This window comes from Emys orbicularis, chromosome 4 (genome assembly GCF_028017835.1).
Source record: "Emys orbicularis isolate rEmyOrb1 chromosome 4, rEmyOrb1.hap1, whole genome shotgun sequence".
Lineage (NCBI taxonomy): Eukaryota > Metazoa > Chordata > Testudines > Emydidae > Emys > Emys orbicularis.
Genome location: NC_088686.1, coordinates 123,161,523 through 123,181,513, shown reverse-complemented (window position 1 = coordinate 123,181,513; position 19,991 = coordinate 123,161,523). Strand labels below are relative to the sequence as shown.

At 46.2% G+C, this 19,991-nt stretch overlaps 1 protein-coding gene across 2 annotated transcripts in view; it reads left to right on the top strand.

Moving 5' to 3' along the window:
• LOC135878483 (acyl-CoA 6-desaturase-like) overlaps nucleotides 1–19,681 on the top strand; it is a 36,083-nt gene extending 16,402 nt beyond the window's left edge. For both annotated transcript variants that reach the window (XM_065404163.1, XM_065404162.1), the window contains 8 exons: nucleotides 2,056–2,181; nucleotides 8,817–8,877; nucleotides 9,393–9,469; nucleotides 9,663–9,760; nucleotides 14,427–14,523; nucleotides 16,380–16,459; nucleotides 17,703–17,828; nucleotides 19,630–19,681. In XM_065404163.1, the coding sequence (XP_065260235.1) occupies nucleotides 2,056–2,181; nucleotides 8,817–8,877; nucleotides 9,393–9,469; nucleotides 9,663–9,760; nucleotides 14,427–14,523; nucleotides 16,380–16,459; nucleotides 17,703–17,828; nucleotides 19,630–19,681 (717 nt within the window). The remainder of the gene's footprint in view (nucleotides 1–2,055; nucleotides 2,182–8,816; nucleotides 8,878–9,392; nucleotides 9,470–9,662; nucleotides 9,761–14,426; nucleotides 14,524–16,379; nucleotides 16,460–17,702; nucleotides 17,829–19,629) is intronic.
• The last annotated feature ends 310 nt before the right edge of the window (nucleotides 19,682–19,991 follow it).

Below are 19,991 nucleotides of genomic sequence, written 5' to 3'. Positions count from 1 at the left end.
AGTAACACCAATGGAACTATGCTGATTTACACCAGCTGGGGATCTGGCCCATAAGATTGTTAAAATGAAGCATTTATACAATCTCCTTTACTCCCCATTCCCGCCACTTTCCCTACATAAAGCCCAAGTAATGTGTTTATTGATTAAAACGACCACCCTGCCATCTCTCACCCATTCGGGACAATTTTAGAACTTCAGTCCAGGATAGGGTCCAACACAAGAGTCCTATACAATATAGCTGGCAAAACGATCCACCTCTACAGTGTGGAGTCTTGTACAAAGGGATGGAATGGTAGGCATTATTAGATGCATATTTAGTTTGGCCTTGGCCATTTTAACCTCAGGCATGGAATGACCGCACTAGCAATAAAAAGTATTAAAAGGCAGCAGTGAGACAACACTGTGTCCAGACCCAAGGTGGGGCATCATCTATTGAAAACCACAGCAACAAGTAACCTCCTTGGCCACAGCTCTGTTCTCACCTTGTGACAGTGTCCCTCTACCCCTCTTGAGGCCCAGCTTGGGTGGTACTGACCAGACATTTCCCAATTTGCAAGCAGCACAAATAATGCTCAATTGCTACCCAACCTGCTTTAATGCAAGGAGAGGAAATAGGCAGTCCTAGCAGAAGAAGCCCATTCTTCCTGGTGTATAAAAAGGGATTAAATATGGAGAGTCTCATTTGCATGGACAAGGTTAAGCAAATTGCCAGATTTGGGGTCTAGATAAATTTTCTTCTTCGGGGCACATTTGGCAGTATAGAAAAAAACAAGGGAGGAGGCAGGCAAAATATCAGAGCAGAGAGATGATATCTCAGAGAGAGAGATCAGCAGGGATCTGGGGTGAAGAGGCAGGATTTCCCTTCCTCTAGAGCACTGAACAGAGGATAATCTTTTAGGATTAGATGGGCATAGCCTACATGATACAGCTCCTTTCCTTCCGGGGGAGAGGAGGGGCAATGTTGGACCTTTGCCCATCTCACAATTCTCTGTGTTCCTCCTTCTTCACTTTATAGATGATCACTTGCAGGTCCTGAACAGGGAACACCAAAAAACCACAAAGCAATTTATTGCAGCAATCTAAAAACGAGGGCTCCCACGTTGGGGTTGGCTATTCCCTCACTGCCAGCTTCTCAACAATGCCCCGTTATTCATTGCAACCAGAGCTCTCAGATTGCCCAGTCCTGGGACAACCGGTTTCCAACATGTGTAAGCAGGGGCAAGTAACCTATGAATGCTCATTAACATGACTAAACTAAAGGCAGCTTTGTGAGATGGAGGCTCTCTGTCCACTCTGAATTCTTGGAAGCAGCCAGCTGCCCACAACGCTTATCACCAGTCACAAGGCAAGTGCTTTGCTGGCCTTCTGCCTGAGCATCCTTGGCAGTGGGACAGCTTGGCACTGTGTTTCACAAGTGCCAGAGGGAAATGAGGATATAGGACCCTTATGGGACACGGTCCAGTCTTTTTTTTTTAATACTCTCCATTAAAACCTTCTTAGACACTGGAAAATAATATTTCTTTCCTGGCCAGTTTTGTCTTTTTTCCATTGGGCAAAGAGAGATTCTTTTCATATTCTTTCTTCCATTGCATAAGCCAACATGGCTTTGCCTGCTTACATCATTCTTGACATCATCCATGAAATGGGTGATGACACTGAAGACAACAGAGCTCTGGGTAAAGGATGCTGTTTATCTTGTGCTTCCCCTGCTGGTGGGATGTCTGTCTGCTGGTCTTTGCAGCATATAAATATTAGGAGTTACATGTAAGCAAGGCTAACTTCTTTTTTCTCAATGTGAGTGGCATTTTTTTTAAATGATATACTAATCCTGACAGATCCAGATCCTCAGCTGGTACCAATCAGCCTGTCAGAGCAGAGGATTTAGCCTCTTCACTCTTACAACAATTTCACAGGTAGCTAAGAGTTTGGACATAAACTATATGCCATGGGCGGTTTAGAATATACAAGTGAATGAATATCATAGCGGGGGGATCATCTCTCCATTAGTGGGAACCATGCCTCCCCATTTACTAAACATTTCCTCCCTCTTCCCAGGGTGCCTCAGCAAACTGGTGGAATCATCGTCACTTCCAACATCATGCCAAGCCCAACATCTTCAAGAAGGACCCAGATGTGAACATGCTGCATATTTTTGTCCTGGGAGATTCTCAGCCCGTTGAGGTAAGACAAGGAAGTGGTGTCTGCTGGTGGGCTTTAGAGAACTTTTTCTGTGAGGACAGAGGTTGATCAGTGTCTGGAGGACCAGACCTCGGCTCTTAAGACTTCATCTTTGAGGAAATGTTCCCTGCATCTATATTTTCTGACAGGAGTTTGGATCAAAATTTGAGAAGATGTGAGGGCCAGAAAGTTCAGTGGTCGATATAATTTCTCATGCCTGTTTTCAGCCCAAAGGTGATCATATTTTTAGGTAGCTTGAGAGCTAGGGAATGAGAATGAAGAGAATGCAGAAATAGGGAAATTTTCATCCCATTGTTCTGAGATATCCAAGTGTGGATAAAATGGTGCAGAATACTCCTTTGCTGACTTAACACAAACAGGGTTTCTTTCTGATATTTCCAACTTGTCATTGGTTTATTTCTTCTGTGAGGACAGGTACCTCTTGTGAGCAGTCAAAGCAAATTCCTTTAAAAAGTTGATCTAATATTGAAAGAAATGCCTTACTAAATTTGTGTACAAACAGGAGTCTTCACTTCATTGGAGCCTTGGCAAATTCTGTTTAGAGCAGATTGCATGGTTACATCAGAATAATGGTTTCCTCTTGTGTCTTCTGCTTGGGGAAAAACACGAGGAAACTCTGGGGGGCGGGGAGAGGAGAGACCTACATTAATGCAATTGTAGTGCTGATGTGTTAAACACCAAAGGCTTGGTTGTACTTCATGCCCTTATAGGGGCATAGGGGAGAGGAATTCCCCATGTGTGCCCCTGGATGGGCATTCCAGGCTTTGGGTCTGGTCATGCCGGGGTAAAAGGTGCTGCATGCTTACTTACTTCCCCACTGGAGCAAGTGGGGGTGGGGCAGGGAATAAGTGAAGCTTTGGCTGCATTTCCCAATCCACCACCCAGCAGAGCTGAGCCAGAATAGCAGGGTGAATGGTAATTTACTGCCAGTATATTATACCCGTGAAGCAAGCGGGGAACACAGAGGGAATTGCAGCTCCCTGAGATGTAATTCCTTCCTGGGGCAATTCAAGCATGGGCGGTGTCCTTGGGACACAACCTAGTCCTGCAAAAATCCATAAACTCAAAAGACAGGGGGCCAGATATTGGACTATGTAAATCCATGAAGTCAATGGGGCTATATTGATTTACAACAGCTCAGGTTCAGAGCCATGGTTCCCAAGGCAACTATGAGTCAGCCACACTGCACACAGTAACTGTATCTATTAAGGTAATGCAATTAAATCCAATTATCTGGGGCCACAATATTTACTGTCTGTATTGTACAAAAACCTAAGGGAGGGGTATCATAAAGATCAATAGTAATATATGATGTATCAGCATAAGGACATGCAGCAAAAAAAGCTTAGAAAGCCAACGTGTGGATCTGAAACACCATGGCAATGGCATTTGTAACAAACAGAATATAGGAAGACATAAAAGAAAATACTGGTGCACACTCATGCCACCACAACCCACTTCTAGGCCACAAAGAAGCTAATTCCAGATACATGATAGAGAGGCTGCCTAAAAGATGAGTTACCTGCACAGGTACTGAGAGTGTTCTATGAAGACAGAAAGGTCTAGCCATATGTCACTGAAATGAGTGACCCCAAATGGACCATAACAAACCACTAATCAACCATTACACTATGGTAGCTAGATATCAGGAGTCAGATCTTCAACTGGTGTAAATCAGTGCCACTCCATTGATGTCAATGGAATTTGCCGATTTACACCATTTGAAGAGGTGGCCCCTGTTAGCTAGGTTTTGAGGATGATGGTCCCATCACTGCACAAATAGCTGAGCAGAATGTGGGTGCTTATAGCAATGAAGGAATTGGTTCTGTCTTCCAAGATGAGTGTATGAAATATGAGCACTATATCAGTGCTTGGATGTGCTTGCACTCTTGTATATTGAAACCTTACCCTAGTGCAGCCTTGCAGAACTTGGACCACACTTAATTCCCTTCTCATAAATCTGTAATTCCTGAAATCACCAGTGACCCACAGGCCATGTGAATGTATTAATGGTGAAAGGTGTTAGCCTGTTTGAACTCGGATGAAGACATGGAACAGGTCCCTGGTGATGCCCCTCAATCAGAGGGAAGGGAACAAAATGGAACAGTGGTCAATCAAGATAGAAATGAACAAGGAAGTGGGGAGAAATAGTAAGATAAACAAGTAAGAGGAGAACACAAGTGTGGGAACACTGTCCAGAGAACCCTAGACAACTGGTGACAGGGAGTGGCCTATTTCCAAGTCTGGGGTGGTGAGTGGAGGCCACCAGGAATTAAAGGAACACCCCCTCAGATGAAGGAGGTGCCAGAGGTCCCAAGTAATCAGTTGACAACAAAAGAAGGAAACAGGAATGAGCGTGCAGATCAAAGGTTTAAAGCAAGGGAACCCCAGATGGGGACACTGAGCTGAGAACATCAGACAACTGGCAATGAGTATTGGATTGATAGCACAGGAAACTCTCCCCTACCCACAGAACAGTCAGCAGCAGTCCAAGCTTCCCAACACTGCCCCATCCTTGTGTGAAGAAGTATTTCCTCGCACAATGCACAGTCAACCAATGGAACTCATTGCCAGGGGAAGTTGTGAAGGTCAAAACTATAACTGGGTTCAAAGAAGAATTAGATAAGTTCATGGAGTATAGGTCCATCCATGGCTATTAGCCAAGGTTGTCAGGAACACATCCCATGCTGTGGATATCCCTAAGCCTCTGACTGCCAGATGCTGGGAGTGGATGACAGGGGACGGATCACTCAGTGATTGCCCTGTTCTGTTCATTCCCTCTGAAGAGTATGTCATCAGCACTATCGGAAGGCAGGATACTGGGTTAGATGGACCATTGGTCTGACCCAGTATGGCCATTCTTATGCCTTAACCCAGATGGGAGGGATCACTCAGAGGGGAGAGGGCTTTTCAGACTATATGGCCTAGTCAATCTTTGGCCTCTCTGTTGCCACTGCCACCTACCATCACTATCAATTGGTGACAGTATTTTGTGACGGGGACACCTGTCCTCTGGAAACTAGATGGAAACCCTAGATTTAGTTCACATACTGGAGACTACCAAACAGCCACTGATCTGATTCCTCACTCACTTGTGCATGCCCACTCTTTTTATGGCTATTATTGTAATTGATCTCGACTGCCATAACTACTGATGTTGCTAAGAAACTTTATCCTCTGATTGCTGCAGACCTGTAGTGTGATACAGTAACAAACTGTAATAAAAGCGGTATCAGCCAGTACTGCACACAGGATTAAAAGCTGTTACTTCTGCACAGTTTGGCTGAGTTACAGATGCTGCGGGGAGACTAATTATGAATTTCTGATTGTCGGTATACTTAAATCTCAAACTTAACACTGCAGAGGTGCAGTTTTAATGGATTGAATTGTACCTTAGAGTACATTGACACAGCAACAACAACAAAAAAATCCTGCAGCAGCGAGTCTCAGAGCTTGGGTTAACTACTCGGCCTTCTGGGGGTCACACTGTGGGGCTAAAAATAGCAGGGTAGATGTTCAGGCTCAGGCTAGAGCCTTGGGCTCGGGCTGGAGCCCAGGCTCTGAGACTTGATGTGACAGGTTGGATCACAGAAAACCCCTTGGGGCTGCCAACTGATGTGCCAAGACTACTTCTGCCCCTGCTTTCCTGCCCTGGCAGCTTGGGACTTCAGTGCCCTGCCTGGTCTGAGCCAGACCCGCTGGCCTGCTACAAATACAGACCCAGGTCTGAACCACGTCCCCTAACAGCTGTAGGCTTAATTGAAAGCAGCTTAAGAACTGTTCCTGTCTTTAACACTCAGATGCCCAACTCCCAATGGGGTCCAAACCGCAAATAAAGCCGTTTTACCCTATATAAAACGTATGCAGGGTAAACTCATAAATTGTTCACCCTCTATAACACTGATAGAGAGAGATCCACAGCTGTCCCCCCCACCCCAGGTATTAATATTTACTCTGGGTTAATTAATAAGTAAACAGTGATTTTATTAAATACAGAAAGTAGGATTTAAGTGGTTCCAAGTAATAGCAGACAGAACAAAGTAAATTACCAAACAAAATAAAATAAAACACGCAAGCCTATGCCTAATACAGTAAGAAAACTGAATACAGATAAAACCTCACCCTCAGAGGTGTTCCAGTAAGCTTCCTTTTACAGACTAGTCTCCTTCTAGTCTGGGTCCAGCAATCACTCACACCCCCTGTAGTTACTGTCCTTTGTTCCAGTTTCTCTCAGGTATCCTTGCGGATGGAGAGGCTATCTCTTGAGCCAGCTGAAGACCAAATGGAGGGGTCTCCCAGGGGTTTAAATAGACTTTCTCTTGTGGGTGGATACCCCTTCCTCCCCCGTGTAGAATTCCAGCTACAAGATGGAGTTTTGGAGTCACATGGGCAAGTCACATGTCCACGCATGACTCAGAACTTACAGGTAGCGGCCATGGTTCACATGCCACCTTGAACGTCCTCAAGTAGACTTCTTATGTGGATTGGAGCATTCCAAGACCCATTGTTCATTAAGTGTTTCTTGATTGGGCACTTAATTTGCACATTCCTTTCTCAAGAAGCTGACCAAAAGCTTTACTAAGGATACTTAAAAATCAAGCAAGTACACAGCCAATATTCATAACTTCGAATAGAAAAATGACACATGCATACAAATAGGAGGAATAGATTCAGTAGATCATAACCTTTACAGAGATATGTTACATGGCATATGTAGCATAAAACATATTCCAGTTATGTCATATATACATTCGTAAGCATATTTCCATAAAGCCTTAGGGGGTGCACTGTCACACTTGGGTCTTGGCTTCAGCCGAAGTCCGAAGATCTACACTGCTATATTTAGCCCCAAAGCACAGGCTGCTCAAGTCCAAGTCAGTTGACTGAGCTCTGGGACTCTCTGCCGCTGGATTTTTTGCTGTGTAGACATATGATAAAGTACGTTAGTTGCAATTACTGCACCCTGGCCTCTCATTGATATGATAGCAGGGCCTAGAGGCAGAGACTGAAATCAGCCCCCCATTGTGCTAGGCCCTGTCCCTACCCTGAGGTGTATACAACCCAAATAGATAAGACAGACAAAGGGGAGGAGGAGGAGAAAGGAAGAATTATCATCCCTGTTTTTCAGATGAGGATCTGAAGCACAAGGAAATGAAATGGCTCGATCGAGGTCAGCCAGGAAAGCTGTGTAGAGCTGAGAATTAGCCTCAGATCTCCTGAATCCCACTCCAGTGCCTTACCCATTAGACCTTCCTTCCTCTTGCCCGAAGGATGGTTATGACACTCGTGCATGTTTATTAGAGCTGATTGATATTTTTTCCTCAAAATATTTTATTTGATGAAACGTGGCTTTTGACTAAAAATGTCACAGTACCTTTTCAGTGTGGCCACAATTTTCCATTTCTTTCATGAAAACTTGAAGCCAGAACCCATCCATTTTTAGTATCAGAGGGGTAGCTGTGTTAGTCTGAATCTGTAAAAAGCAACAGAGGGTCCTGTGGCACCTTTAAGACTAACAGAATTATTGGGAGCATAAGCTTTCGTGGGTAAGAACCTCACTTCTTCAGATACAAGAGATGACTTGCATTTGAAGAAGTGAGGTTCTTACCCATGAAAGCTTATGCTCCCAATACTTCTGTTAGTCTTAAAGGTGCCACAGGACCCTCTGTTGCTTCATCCATTTTTAGACAACTTGCTTTTCAATAAGACTCAGGCTCCTAAGTGCCTATATCACTTTTGAAAACAAAACAGGCTCCTAAGTCAGTTAGGCATTGAAACACTGAGACCTAAAGGGAAAAGTCGATCTAAGCTACGCAATTTGAGTTCTGTGAATAGCGTAACTCAAATCGATGTAGCTTAGATCTACTTACCGTGGGGTCCACACTAGGCTGTGTCGACAGGAGACGCTCTCCCATCGACTCCCCTTCCTCTTCTCAATCTGGTGGAGTACCAGAGTCAACATCCAAGCTATCAGCGGTCGATTTAGCGGGTCTTCACTAGACCCACTAAATCGACCCCCGGTGGATTGATCACCACAGCATCGATCCTGGCTATAGTGTAGACAAGCCCTGAGTGGAGCAACACCTTTAAAACTCTGGGCTTCAGTCTCTTGCCCTCAGTTCCCCCTCTGTAACAGGAGGATAACAGCATTTCCCTATCTCGTAGTACATGAAAGACTGAGAGGTGCTCAGGTACTTTAGTAATAGGGACCAAATAAGTACTCAAGATAGATGATTTTAAATGGGAGCTTGCAGCTAGTGTACATAGGGAAGTCATGATTAAACATGTATTAGCAGGGCAAGATCAACCCTGACAACAATCAGTTAACACGTCTCAAAACATGACCTATTTTCCTACTCTAGACATAGCCTTGGAGAAGGAGGTATTGTATGCTAAGGCAGCTTTCTAAGGGCTTGCTCCTGCTCCATGTAAAGCAATGGCAAAACCCTCCTTGACTTCAGTAGGGTAGGATTAGGCCATAAATCCTCAGCTCTGACTAAAGAGAGTTAACCAAATATAAAGAGGTGTCATCGAGAGTCTCCGCCCAAGGAGAGTTTTCTCATATCCATGGGTGTAATGAGTTAAGACAGTTCTCTGTCATTTGTCTCCCCCTCCAGTATGGCAAGAAGAAGTTGAAATACCTACCTTACAACCACCAGCATGAGTACTTCTTCCTAGGTGAGTATGCCCCGGCCCCCTACACTTCCCTATATGGTGAGATAGAGGGGATGCATCTTTACCTTGCGGCTCCCTTTTGCCTCAGCAGAGCTATTCACTTCCTAACTAATCCCTCCCTATCCAGGGCCCACTATCCCTTTCACAGCTTAATTGCAATAGAAGCAGGCACCTCAGTTCCTCCGTGACATCATCATTGAGATCCATGGATCCTTATCACCACCAAAGAGGCTAAATAAAGTGAGGCAAGTGACTAAGTCTAGGAGGCAGCCCCCAGTAGATGAACATGTCAGCAGAAGTCCTGGGTTTGCTCATTGTTGGTCTAGAATCTTCCATACCAGAAGGTGAGCAGGACATGGAGGAAATGCCTCCTCTCTTTGCTGAGAGACAGTAGCAGAGATCTGGTTTCCCCTTCACAAGCTCTTGCCTCAACTCTTACTTTCAGGCCCCCAGCATGTCTGTTCACCTCATGTTACACACCTGTCTCCCTCATCTGCTGTCTTTTGTTTGCCTTTCAGTTTTCCCACCTCTCCTCATCCCCGTGTACTTCCAAATGCAAATCATCATGACCATGATCAGACGCAGGTTCTGGGCGGTGAGTGAAAGGTTGTCTCTGCTCTGTGTGTCAAACCGTGTCCCATGTGGATGGTGGAGAGAACCTTATCTGGGGAGGGAGAGAAGAGGTTTCTGTCCACTCTGTAAAGAGAGCTGGCTTAAGGAGGGGTGTTAGTGAGGGTGAGGGGAGGGTACGTTGCCTCTAATGCATTATCTCTTCTTTCTTTCCCTAGGACCTGGCCTGGGCCTTCAGTTATTACATGCGCTATTTCATCATGTACATCCCTTTCTATGGAGTTCTGGGATCCCTGTTTCTCCTCACCTTTGTCAGGTAGGAGACACTGCTCTCCCCTCCCTCCAGACATGGGCCCCACCCATCCCACGTGATGAGCGATGTCAAGCTAACTCATCTATGCCATGCCGTTCTCCCTCATTAATCAAGATTCTCTCCCCTCATCTACTCCAATCTGTGCTACATCACACTGCCTTGACTAGCTTCTCTTGCCTCAAACTCTGCCAGAAGATTTGATTTTGGTATTTAGTCTCTCTCATCATCAGGAAATCCCTAGTGGTGGTGACGGCAGGCAGAGATGGGAATCTCCAGTCCCTCCTTCCTTCCTCACTCATCCCCACCCATGTAAAGCTCCCACACTGGGTCTAAGTCACCTGAGGAATTTTGGATGTGGTTCCTTCCAGAGCCCCTCCCAAGTCAGCTGGAAAGTAACTCAGGAATGAGGCATGGAGCTCCCTCCTCTAGGGACTGAATGTGCTGCCTCCACATTACGCCCAGCTCCTGCCCGCTCAGGGAGCGAGAAGTTAAATGCTGTCCCCCACGGGGATCCCCTGCATGTAGCATGCTTTGTTGGATGGTCCCTGACCCAGGCACTCACAGATCCTTCGTTTTACACCCTAGTACAGAGACAGTGCTATGACTGACTGGACTGATGTTCCAGACCATAGGATTGTATTGACATCTCCACCCTGGAAGCAGTGACTGTGACTGCTAGCTCATGTCCAAAGGCTGACCTGAATTTAGTTCCATTGTTAGGGTCCTTAGAAAAATAATGTTTTAAAAGAATTTTTGCAAAACTGTGTAAAAATCTTTACATTGTAGGATCGGAATTTCACCTCCCATGTTATTTTAATGGCTCTGATCATTAGTTAGGAAAAATTCCCATTGATATCAATGGGCTTTGGATCAGGCTCTTAGAGAAGCATGAACTTCAGAAGATTTCATTAAGTCATGATAAGCATCCATATGTTTAAAGGTTTAGCCAGCCTCTTCTGTGTCAAATCCAGTTGAAAATCTCACAGTGGCAGATGCTTTAGCTAGATTTCCAGTACTACTTTGTTTCGGTTGGATCACAAATGCAACAAGACCAGCTTTTCTCCCAGTAATGTGGTTAATGAAGCATCACCAAGTGTCCTTAAAATTGCTTATTTAAATGTAAGACAATCAGGAAAGAGTCCAAGGAGTTTTATAGAGCAAACCAGCATTCTAATCAGTTATGAAATCTCTCCCTAGCTGCTCTCTCACTGGTCAGAGAAGCCAGAATTCTTATACTGAGTTACCACTTCTACTCAGGCTGCAGATGCAAGCTCGGATAAAAGCGTTTACTTTTGATGTGAGCCCAGGCATTTCTAGCCAGCAGGAAGACAGCAAGTTCAGATTGTTCTGATTAAGCTATTTGGCCCATATTACCCTTCAGTTGCTGGATTAAAACACCATGCGAAATAAATATGGTATATAAAAACCTCTCTAGGCCAACATCAGGACCTTAGAAAAATTCTCAGATCCTTCTTCACTTGCACCACTCTCTTCTTTAATTTTGGGGTGACATTTTTGTTGGTGAAAGATGCTGGCTAGGCTAGACGAGTCTGGAGACTGAAGTCCTCTGTTTCTTCAAAGAAGAAGTTCAAAGTTCAGAACAAGGATAGCCCTGCCAAAGTCCCTCTCAACCCTGGCCTAGAGAATAGGCATAAAAAGAGAGTTCTGTTTCCATGGTCTATTCCAGTGGTCTGCAACCTTTTTACACACAAGATCACTTTTTGAATTTAAGTGCAACCCAGGATCTACCCCGCCCCTTCCCTGAAGCCCCGCCCCACTCACTCCATCCCTCCTCTCTCCGTCGCTTGCTCTCCCCTACCCTCACTCATGTTCATCGGGCTGGGGCAGGGGGTTGGGGTGCAGGAGGGGGTGCGGGGTGTGGGCTCTGGGAGGGATTTTGGATGCAGGAGGGGGCACTGGGTTGGGCAGAGTATTGGGGTGCAGGAGAGGGTACGGGGTGCTGGCTCTGGGAGGGGGTTCAGGGCTGGGGCAGGGGGTTGGAGTGCAGGAGAAGGTTTGGGGTGCAGGAGGGGGTATGAGGTGCTGGGTCCGGGAGGGAGTCGAGGGGAGGGCTCCCACCAGGCAGCACTTACCTCGGATGGCTCTGGGCGGCAGCGCAGCAGGGCTAAGGCAGGCTTCCTGCCTGCCCCAGCCCCATACTGCTCCCGGAAGCAGACAGCATGCCCCGGCAGCCCCAGGGGGGGCACATGGTTCTGCACACTGCCCCTTCCTGCAGGCACCACCCACGCAGCTCCCATTGGCAGCAGTTCCCCATTCCCGGCCAATGGGAGCTTCGGGGGCAGTGCTTGCAGGCAGGAGCAGCGCGTGGAAACCCCTGCCCACCCCCACCTCCAGGGGCCACAGGCCAGGAGTGTGCTGGCCACTTCCGGGAGTGGCACAGGGCCAGGGCAGGCAGGGAGCCTGCCTTAGCCCCGCTGTGCCGCTGGACTTTTAGCAACTGGAGATCACACTTGACTGGCAGAGGCTCCAGGATCAACCAGTCGATTGCAATCGACTGGTTTAGGACTGAGGATGGAAGAATCCCATGCACCACTACAGGCTGGGGACTGACTGGCTAAGCAGCAGTTCTGCAGAAAAGGACCTGGGGATTTCAGTGGATGAGAAGCTGGATATAAGTCAGCAGTGTGCCCTTGTTGCCAAGAAGGCTAACGGCATATTGGGCGGCATTAGTAGGAGCACTGCCAACAGATCGAGGGAAGTGATTATTCCCCTCTATTTGGCACTGGTGAGGCCACATCTGGAGAATTGTGTCCAGTTTTGGGCCCCCCACTACAGAAAGGATGTGGAAAAATTTGAGAGAGTCCAGTGGAGGGCAACGAAAATGATCAGGGGGCTGGGGCACATGACTTACGAGGAGAGGCTGAGGGAACTGGGCTTGTTTAGTCTGCAGAAGAGAAGAGTGGGGGGGATTTGATAGCAGCCTTCAACTACCTGAAGGGGGGTTCCAAAGAGGATGGAGCTCGGCTGTTCTCAGTGGTGGCAGATGACAGAACAAGGAGCAATGGTCTCAAGTTGCAGTGAAGGAGATCTAGGTTGGATATTAGGAAAGACAGGCAGGGGGAGGGATAGCTTAGTGGTTTGAGCATTGGCCTGCTAAACCCAGGGTTGTGAGTTCAATCCTTGAGGGGGCCATTTAGGGAACTGGGGTTAAAAAAAAAAACTGTCTGGGGATTTGTCCTGCTTTGAGCAGGGGTTTGGACTACATGATATCCTGAGGTCCCTTCCAACCCTGATATTCTATGATTCCCCTAGGACGGTGCTGAAGCCCTGGAATGAGTTACCTAGGGAGGTGGTGGAATCTCTGTCCTTAGAGGTTTTTAAGGCCCAGCTTGACAAAGCCCTGACTGGGATGATTTAGTTGGGGTTGGTCCTGCTTTGAACAGGGGGTTGGACTAGATGACCTCCTGAGGTCTCTTACAACCCTATGATTCTATGGTTGGTGACCACTGGTCTATTCCATTCTTGATCTCTTTGCTAAGACTGACAGCCAGAAACCTAACAATGATTGGGGAGGAGGGAGGAGAACACATGTCCACCAGGAAATTGAACAGATCAGAAAGGTTCATTCTGAGTGACTGTTTCCTGGTCAGTTCTTATTTTATCCATACTGGTGGCCCATCCCTGTGTATCACAAACTAAGGGTTTCAGAGCGGTAGCCGTGTTAGTCTGTATCAGCAAAAAGAACGAGGAGTACTTGTGGCACCTTAGAGATGAACAAATTTTTTTAGGCATAAACTTTCATGGGCTAAAACCCACTTCATCGGATGCATGCAGTGGAAAATACAGTAGGAAGATATATATACACAGAGAACATGAAAAAATGGGTGTTGCCATACCAGCTCTAACGAGACTAATCAATTAATGCAGAACTGGAATTAATTTGCAAATTGGACACCATTAAATTAGGCTTGAATAAAGACTAGGAGTGGATGGGTCATTACACAAAGTAAAAACTATTTCCCCATGCTAATTTTCCCCCTACTGTTACTCACACCTTCTTATCAACTGTTTGAAATGGACCATCCTGATTATCACTACAAAAGTTTGGTTTCTCCTGCTGCTAATAGCCCACCTTAATTGATTATTCTCGTTAGAGTTGGTATGGCAACATCCATTTTTTCATGTTCTCTGTGTATATATATTTTCCTACTATATTTTCCACTGCATGCATCTGATGAAGTGGGTTTTAGCCCACGAAAGCTTATGCCCAAATAAATTTGTTAGTCTCCAAGGTGCCACAAGTACTCCACAAACTAAGGGGTGAATCAAAGCTTGTAAAGGCAAAGTAGTGTGAAAGAGCAATCCCCCAGTGAGAATGAGAGATCAAGGGAGATAGCCACTAAGGGTAATACAGTAAGGTATCCTAATAATCATGTTAACACCTAGACCTAAAATGGAGCTCCAATGGAGCAGAGCTGATTCCTTCCATTGTCCAGATTCAGAAAGCTGCCTGCTCCCTCATCTTGGGAAATACTCCCCTAGAATCCTATGCCCCCTCTGTGTACAACATGGCTGCTGCCTGTACACCCCTCTCCCCACTCCCTTTGCTATCACTGCTGGCCTTACCTGCACTACCCTATATGAGGATGGCAAGCTGCACAGATTATATCCTGATCTGCGCTGTGAATGGTTATGCTTCCTTTTGAAGGTTTCTGGAGAGTCACTGGTTTGTGTGGGTCACACAGATGAACCATATTCCAATGGAAATTGACTGTGAGAAGCACAGAGACTGGCTCAGCGCTCAGGTAATGGCTGGGATATTAATGTCCCATAATAGGTTAGAAATTCACTCGCCCTTCAGAGAACAGCTGGATTATCATTGACTACTTGGCCCCAATGTTTAGTTTGAAAGCGTTCCTCATTCAGGTCTGGAGAAGTGCAAGGTTCAAGGGGCTTCACAACAACCCTCCTTCATAAGTGTATTGGCACACAGGTGTGTAAATCAGAAGTAACTCCATGGAATTCAATGGGCCAGATCCTCAGGTGTAAATCAGTTTAGCTTCTTTGACTTCAAGACCAGCTGAGGACATAGACTCACCAAACATATACAACCAGAGGAGGAGATACCATGCCTCTTACCTGCAGTGTTCTAAGATTAATTCAGCTCTCACTTGGCCTGCGTCTCCTCTCCATTATACTGGTGTAAATCAGAAATAGTTCCAATAACATCAGTAGAAAGCGGGTGTAGCTGAGTTGAGTAGGAGATGGATTCTCCTACATCAAGTTACAGTATCTACTATCTACTGAGGCCCTCAAGGGATAGCTTTCAAAGTCTGGCAGTCACCATCTCTCTCTTGGGTCCAGATCCAGTAAACACTTAAGCATTTGCTTAGCTTTAAGCATGTAAATAGTCCCACTGTAGTCCACTACTCATGTGTATGACGTGAAGCACATGCTTACCTGTTTTGTTGGATGGGGGATTTGGAGAAAGAACAGATCTGACACTGATGTGATTTTAAGCTGAGTTGTTTGGAAACACCTATTGCTCATGCAGTCACCATGCAGAATTCACTGCCACAGCTTAGCAAGGAAAAGAATGTAAGAGAATTTTAAGAAAGACTATGTAATTGTATGCTCACGAATCCCAATGGTAGCTATGCCAGCTAAGCAAATGTTCCCAGCCTGTTGAAACCTCATGCTTCAGGGTTCAGCTGATGACCTGTGTGCAGCTGGGAAGGTAATCTTCCTGTTCCCTCCCTTCCATCCCCTACCTCCCACAAAGTCGTAGTATTACACAGCTGGCTGGATGTACAATGGCCTCTTGTTTTGCCTGGTTCTGACACACTGGGTATAGGGTGTGTTGAAGGCAGGATACCAACTAGATGAAACTGAGGCAGTATGGCAACCCCTATGCAGTTCACTTTCCGAAACTTGAGAGAATCTCTGATCAAGCCTCTCTGGTGACAGAGACGTGGAATTGATGCCTTGCAGCCTTCTCTCCTTCTTAGGCTAGTGGAGCCATGCAAGAGGATGTGGTTATTCCCTAAGGAGTGGGGGAGTTGGTCACTCTTCTTTTAGTGCCCCCAGCCCTCTCTGTCAATCTGCCTCTGGTTCAGAAGGGATGGACGTCTCAGGAGCAATTTGCTATTGGAGATAGGGAGGTACTATTATGATAACTAAAAGAAGAACAGAGAGGGATCTAAACGAGTGGGAACACCCTGACATCAGCTCTGTTATCATGAAGGACAACCTGCAATGTGATGTGCTGCACATCTTGGAGCTAGGAGCCAGGAGCCGTTTCCAAGGTAGGCTGAGACTATGAACACCCTAGTAGTTTAACTGGCCTGGCACCATTAGCCTCTTTGTCAGTTACCAAGGTGGTCTTCCTGGTCTCAAGCCCCAGGGTGCATCAGGGGAATATACAGTAGGTCAGCAGAGGCCAGATGGAATTGGTCTAGAGGAGTATAGGGAATACAGCTAGTGCAGGAGAAGATGCATAAGAGAATATTTCATCCAACAGCTTGGTAGTGCAGTAAGGTGCACACGACTGCTTGGTTTGAAGTACCTCCTCTGCCTTCTGCAGCATGCAAGAAGAGCCTGCACCAATTGGTTTTAGGCCCAGGCTTCATTAAAATTCACTGTCGGCATCTTGTCTTTGCAGTTGGCAGCTACCTGTAATATCGAGCAGTCCTTTTTCAATGACTGGTTCACCGGGCACCTGAACTTCCAAATCGAGCACCAGTGAGTATGGGCCCAGGGGGATGGGAAGGAATCTTATGGACACAACCAGGTCACCACCTGGCCAGTCAGGGCAGGGCTTGGGGGAGGGGTGCAAGCATTATGGGGTGACAGTAAGCAGGGAAGGAAAAGGGACCTCAGGAACATCATGCATGAAATCAGAAGAAACAACTGCAGTCATCCTTTCATTTCACCACTAAACACAAATATCTTTCACCTGTTGCCACCAGCAAATTCCCCTTTCACCCTCACAATCTTAATTTAGAGTCTGATTCAGGACTCGTTGATTAAAATGGCCATTAAATCAGGTCCTTGGGTTCATTTGGTTTGGAGTGTTTCTACTCACTTCAGTAATTCCCTCTGCCTCTTCCCAGCCTCTGATTTATGTAGCTTTAGTGCAACTGCATAGGATTATCTGCAGTTCTAGGTACCCTAGTTCAGCAAAGATGTCAAAAGATAAGATCAATTATGCAAAATGCTGTCCATGACAATACAAAAATTAGAGGAGAGGTCAGATGGAGTAAGACTGAAGGACCCAGAAGTTGATTTAGGGAATGAAAGAGAACCTAACAGAGCTGCAGAGGATAATTCTTTATCTGTTTGTCTGGTCTATGAACTTCCAGACAATTTAGCTTGTCAATAGACAATTAGTTGTTGTCCAAAGGTAATGCAACTCAAGTTGCAGTGGGGGAGGTTTAGGTTGGATATTAGGAAAAACGTTTTCACTAGGAGGGTGGTGAAGCACTGGAATGGGTTCCCTAGGGAGGTGGAGGAATCTCCATCCTTAGAGGTTTTTAAGGCCCGACTTGACAAAGCCCTGGCTGGGATGATTTAGTTGGGGATTGGTCCTGCTTTGAGCAGGGGGTTGGACTAGATGACCTCCTGAGGTCTCTTCCAACCCTAATATTCTATGATTCTATGACAGCAATCTCAGTAGATCAAGTGAGATTGCCTCACTCCTTATTTTTCTAGCACTCCCTGTTTTCTAACCTGATCTTTCATTCTTTCTAAGTACGTTTTTGTTTTGGGGCATGACAGCAGGAATGGGAATCAATACATTCAATTTTCAAGAGCATTTCTTTAAAGGGGGTACTTCAAAGCTTGGATTTCTCCCTCTCGCTCTGTTCTGTCTGCCTGTTTTGCTTGGACAGAAGCAGTAATTAGCCCTAAGAGGAAGCAGAAAGTGTCTGTTCCCAGGGGTCTGTCGTTAGGTTTTTCTCAGGCTCTCTCTACTTCTTTATTCAAGCCTGTTTCCCATGATGCCACGACACAATTACTGCAAGATTGCCCCACTGGTGAAGTCATTGTGCACCAAGTACGGAGTCCACTATGAAGAGAAATCTCTCGGCAAGGCATTCATAGACATTGTTGGGTAAGGGGCCTTCAGTACTACTCATGGGTGTATGTAGCCTGTAGTGCCAGTGCCAGCCTTCCAGTAATCTCTTGTCTATTTTAATACAAAAAGCTCTGTTTCATAGGTACCTGTGCCTAGAGCAGTGGCATCAGAGCTGTAAAATGTTTGTTTGGTGTAGGAGTGATAACCTTTTTGCACCAAACTAAAAAGCATCTGGATTTTTACTGTAGAAATGACAGCTGCATTGACTTCAGTGTAGTAACAACCGTTTCTGATCCAGATCCCCAGTTGACGTAATGTCATAGAGAAGAAAAGGACAAAGCTATCTCAAAAACAGCAGGTTCCAGCTCTCTAACCCACAGACTCCTTCCACCCTGGCCCTCAAACAAGGAGAAATCAGGAGTGACTTGCTCAGTGATTACCAAGTCACCACTGAATTCCCCCAAGAGATGTTCACCCCTTTCTAGCACCTTTCGTACCATGCTATTCAGGTGGCTAGCCCTTTAAATCAAGTAGCTACGGGCCTAAAGTAGCCATTTTGCACCTGACTCTTGCAGACAGCACCTTCCTGTTGCTCAGCTGACATTCCCGAAGAAGTGGCACATCCTCAGGATGGGGGAAATAGGTGGACATTAAGACTAAAGGCCCAGATCTTGAGCCACACTGAGTCCTGTTTGTGCCCCTCCAGCAGCAAAGAGGGCACGTCAAAGCACACATATGCTCAGGATTTATGTGCTAAAGAAGCAGTTGAGGATTACTCCACCATTGCAGAATCCTCAGCTGGCAAAGAGTTAGCATCACTGGTTCTGTACCGCCTACTCTAACGGGGGCCTGTTGGGGGTGGGAGGGGATGTGGAAACAGCATGCTGCCGTAACAGCCTCTAAGGAACCAATCTAAGCTGGCACAAGTTAGTGCAATCCTTAAAAGGATGGAAAAGTGGCAGCAAACCACCTTTGCTCTCCCCCCCCCCCCCTTGCCCTCAGATGCATCAAGTACTGCTCTGATGCACAGGGGGATTCTGCCAGATGTTTCTCAGGACAGTGGCCACATGACTATAACATACAAATTCGCTGAAACCATGAAACATGGGTGTTGTCTGAATTGTAACTAGAAGGAGTTCCTGCTGCAGAACATATTGAGCTACTTTCTGGCACTTTGTATAAAGTCCTCCTACTACAAAGGGCAGGGTACATAACACTCTGTGGAAACCTCCGCACACGTGTGGCCCTCCTTTGGGAGAGTAAGAACCGACAGTCCTCTCAGTGGAATTCCCCCACATTCACACAGCATCACTTCCAGGCCATGCATGGCATCTCCAGCCACCTCATCTCATTGAGAGGAATATTTGATCCATAATAGCCCAAATCTGTTGCATTCTCCATGTCTGATTGTCTTCAGAGAGCTGCTGTGGAAGGGAATTCCGTATGAGGGGTGATGCAGAGGAAGAAGGGGGGAATTCTTGTATGTGTGCAGCTTGTTCTGCATGGTTAGGCAGAGATAGTTCCAGTGTGTGGAGCTACAATTTGTTTTCTTTTGGGTCAGCTCCTCAGTGGGTGTAAATCAGTGTAATGCCCATGAAGTCTGTGGAGTTAATCTGATGGACACTACCTGAGGATTGTGCCCATTGTGTTTTAAGTCAAGTTGTGTATGGAGCGAGATAGGCACCTCGTCTCGCTTTATAGACCCAACGTTCAGGAAGGACTATTGACCTCCTGAGGAATGATGGTTGGATTCAGAAGCGGGCAACTCCTTGCAGAATCTCTGTTCAGGTAGGCCTGTGAGTCCTGCTTCACTAATGCCTCTCTTCTCTTTCCATAGGTCCCTAAAGAAATCTGGACATCTCTGGTTGGATGCCTACCTCCATAAATGAAACTGCATCGTAGTGGGGAGGTGCGAGTGATGGGGGAAGGACCATGTGTTTTTGTTCTTTTGTTTTTTACTGTCAGATTTTCAGCCTATATCTGTGTGCACAGTTGGAGGGGAGTTTCCTGTCTTGTGAAATGCTACTGGGGGGTGGAGAGGGGGGGGGGGGTTAAGACACCTTTTTAAACCAGAGGGATTTTTAAATGTGTTTGGCACAGTCTTCAGAAGATGAGTTAAAAGATCCATTTCATACCACCCGGCTGGAAATTGACCAAGCTGAGTGGGGTTTTCTGTTTCGGAGGGGGAGGATGAGAGAG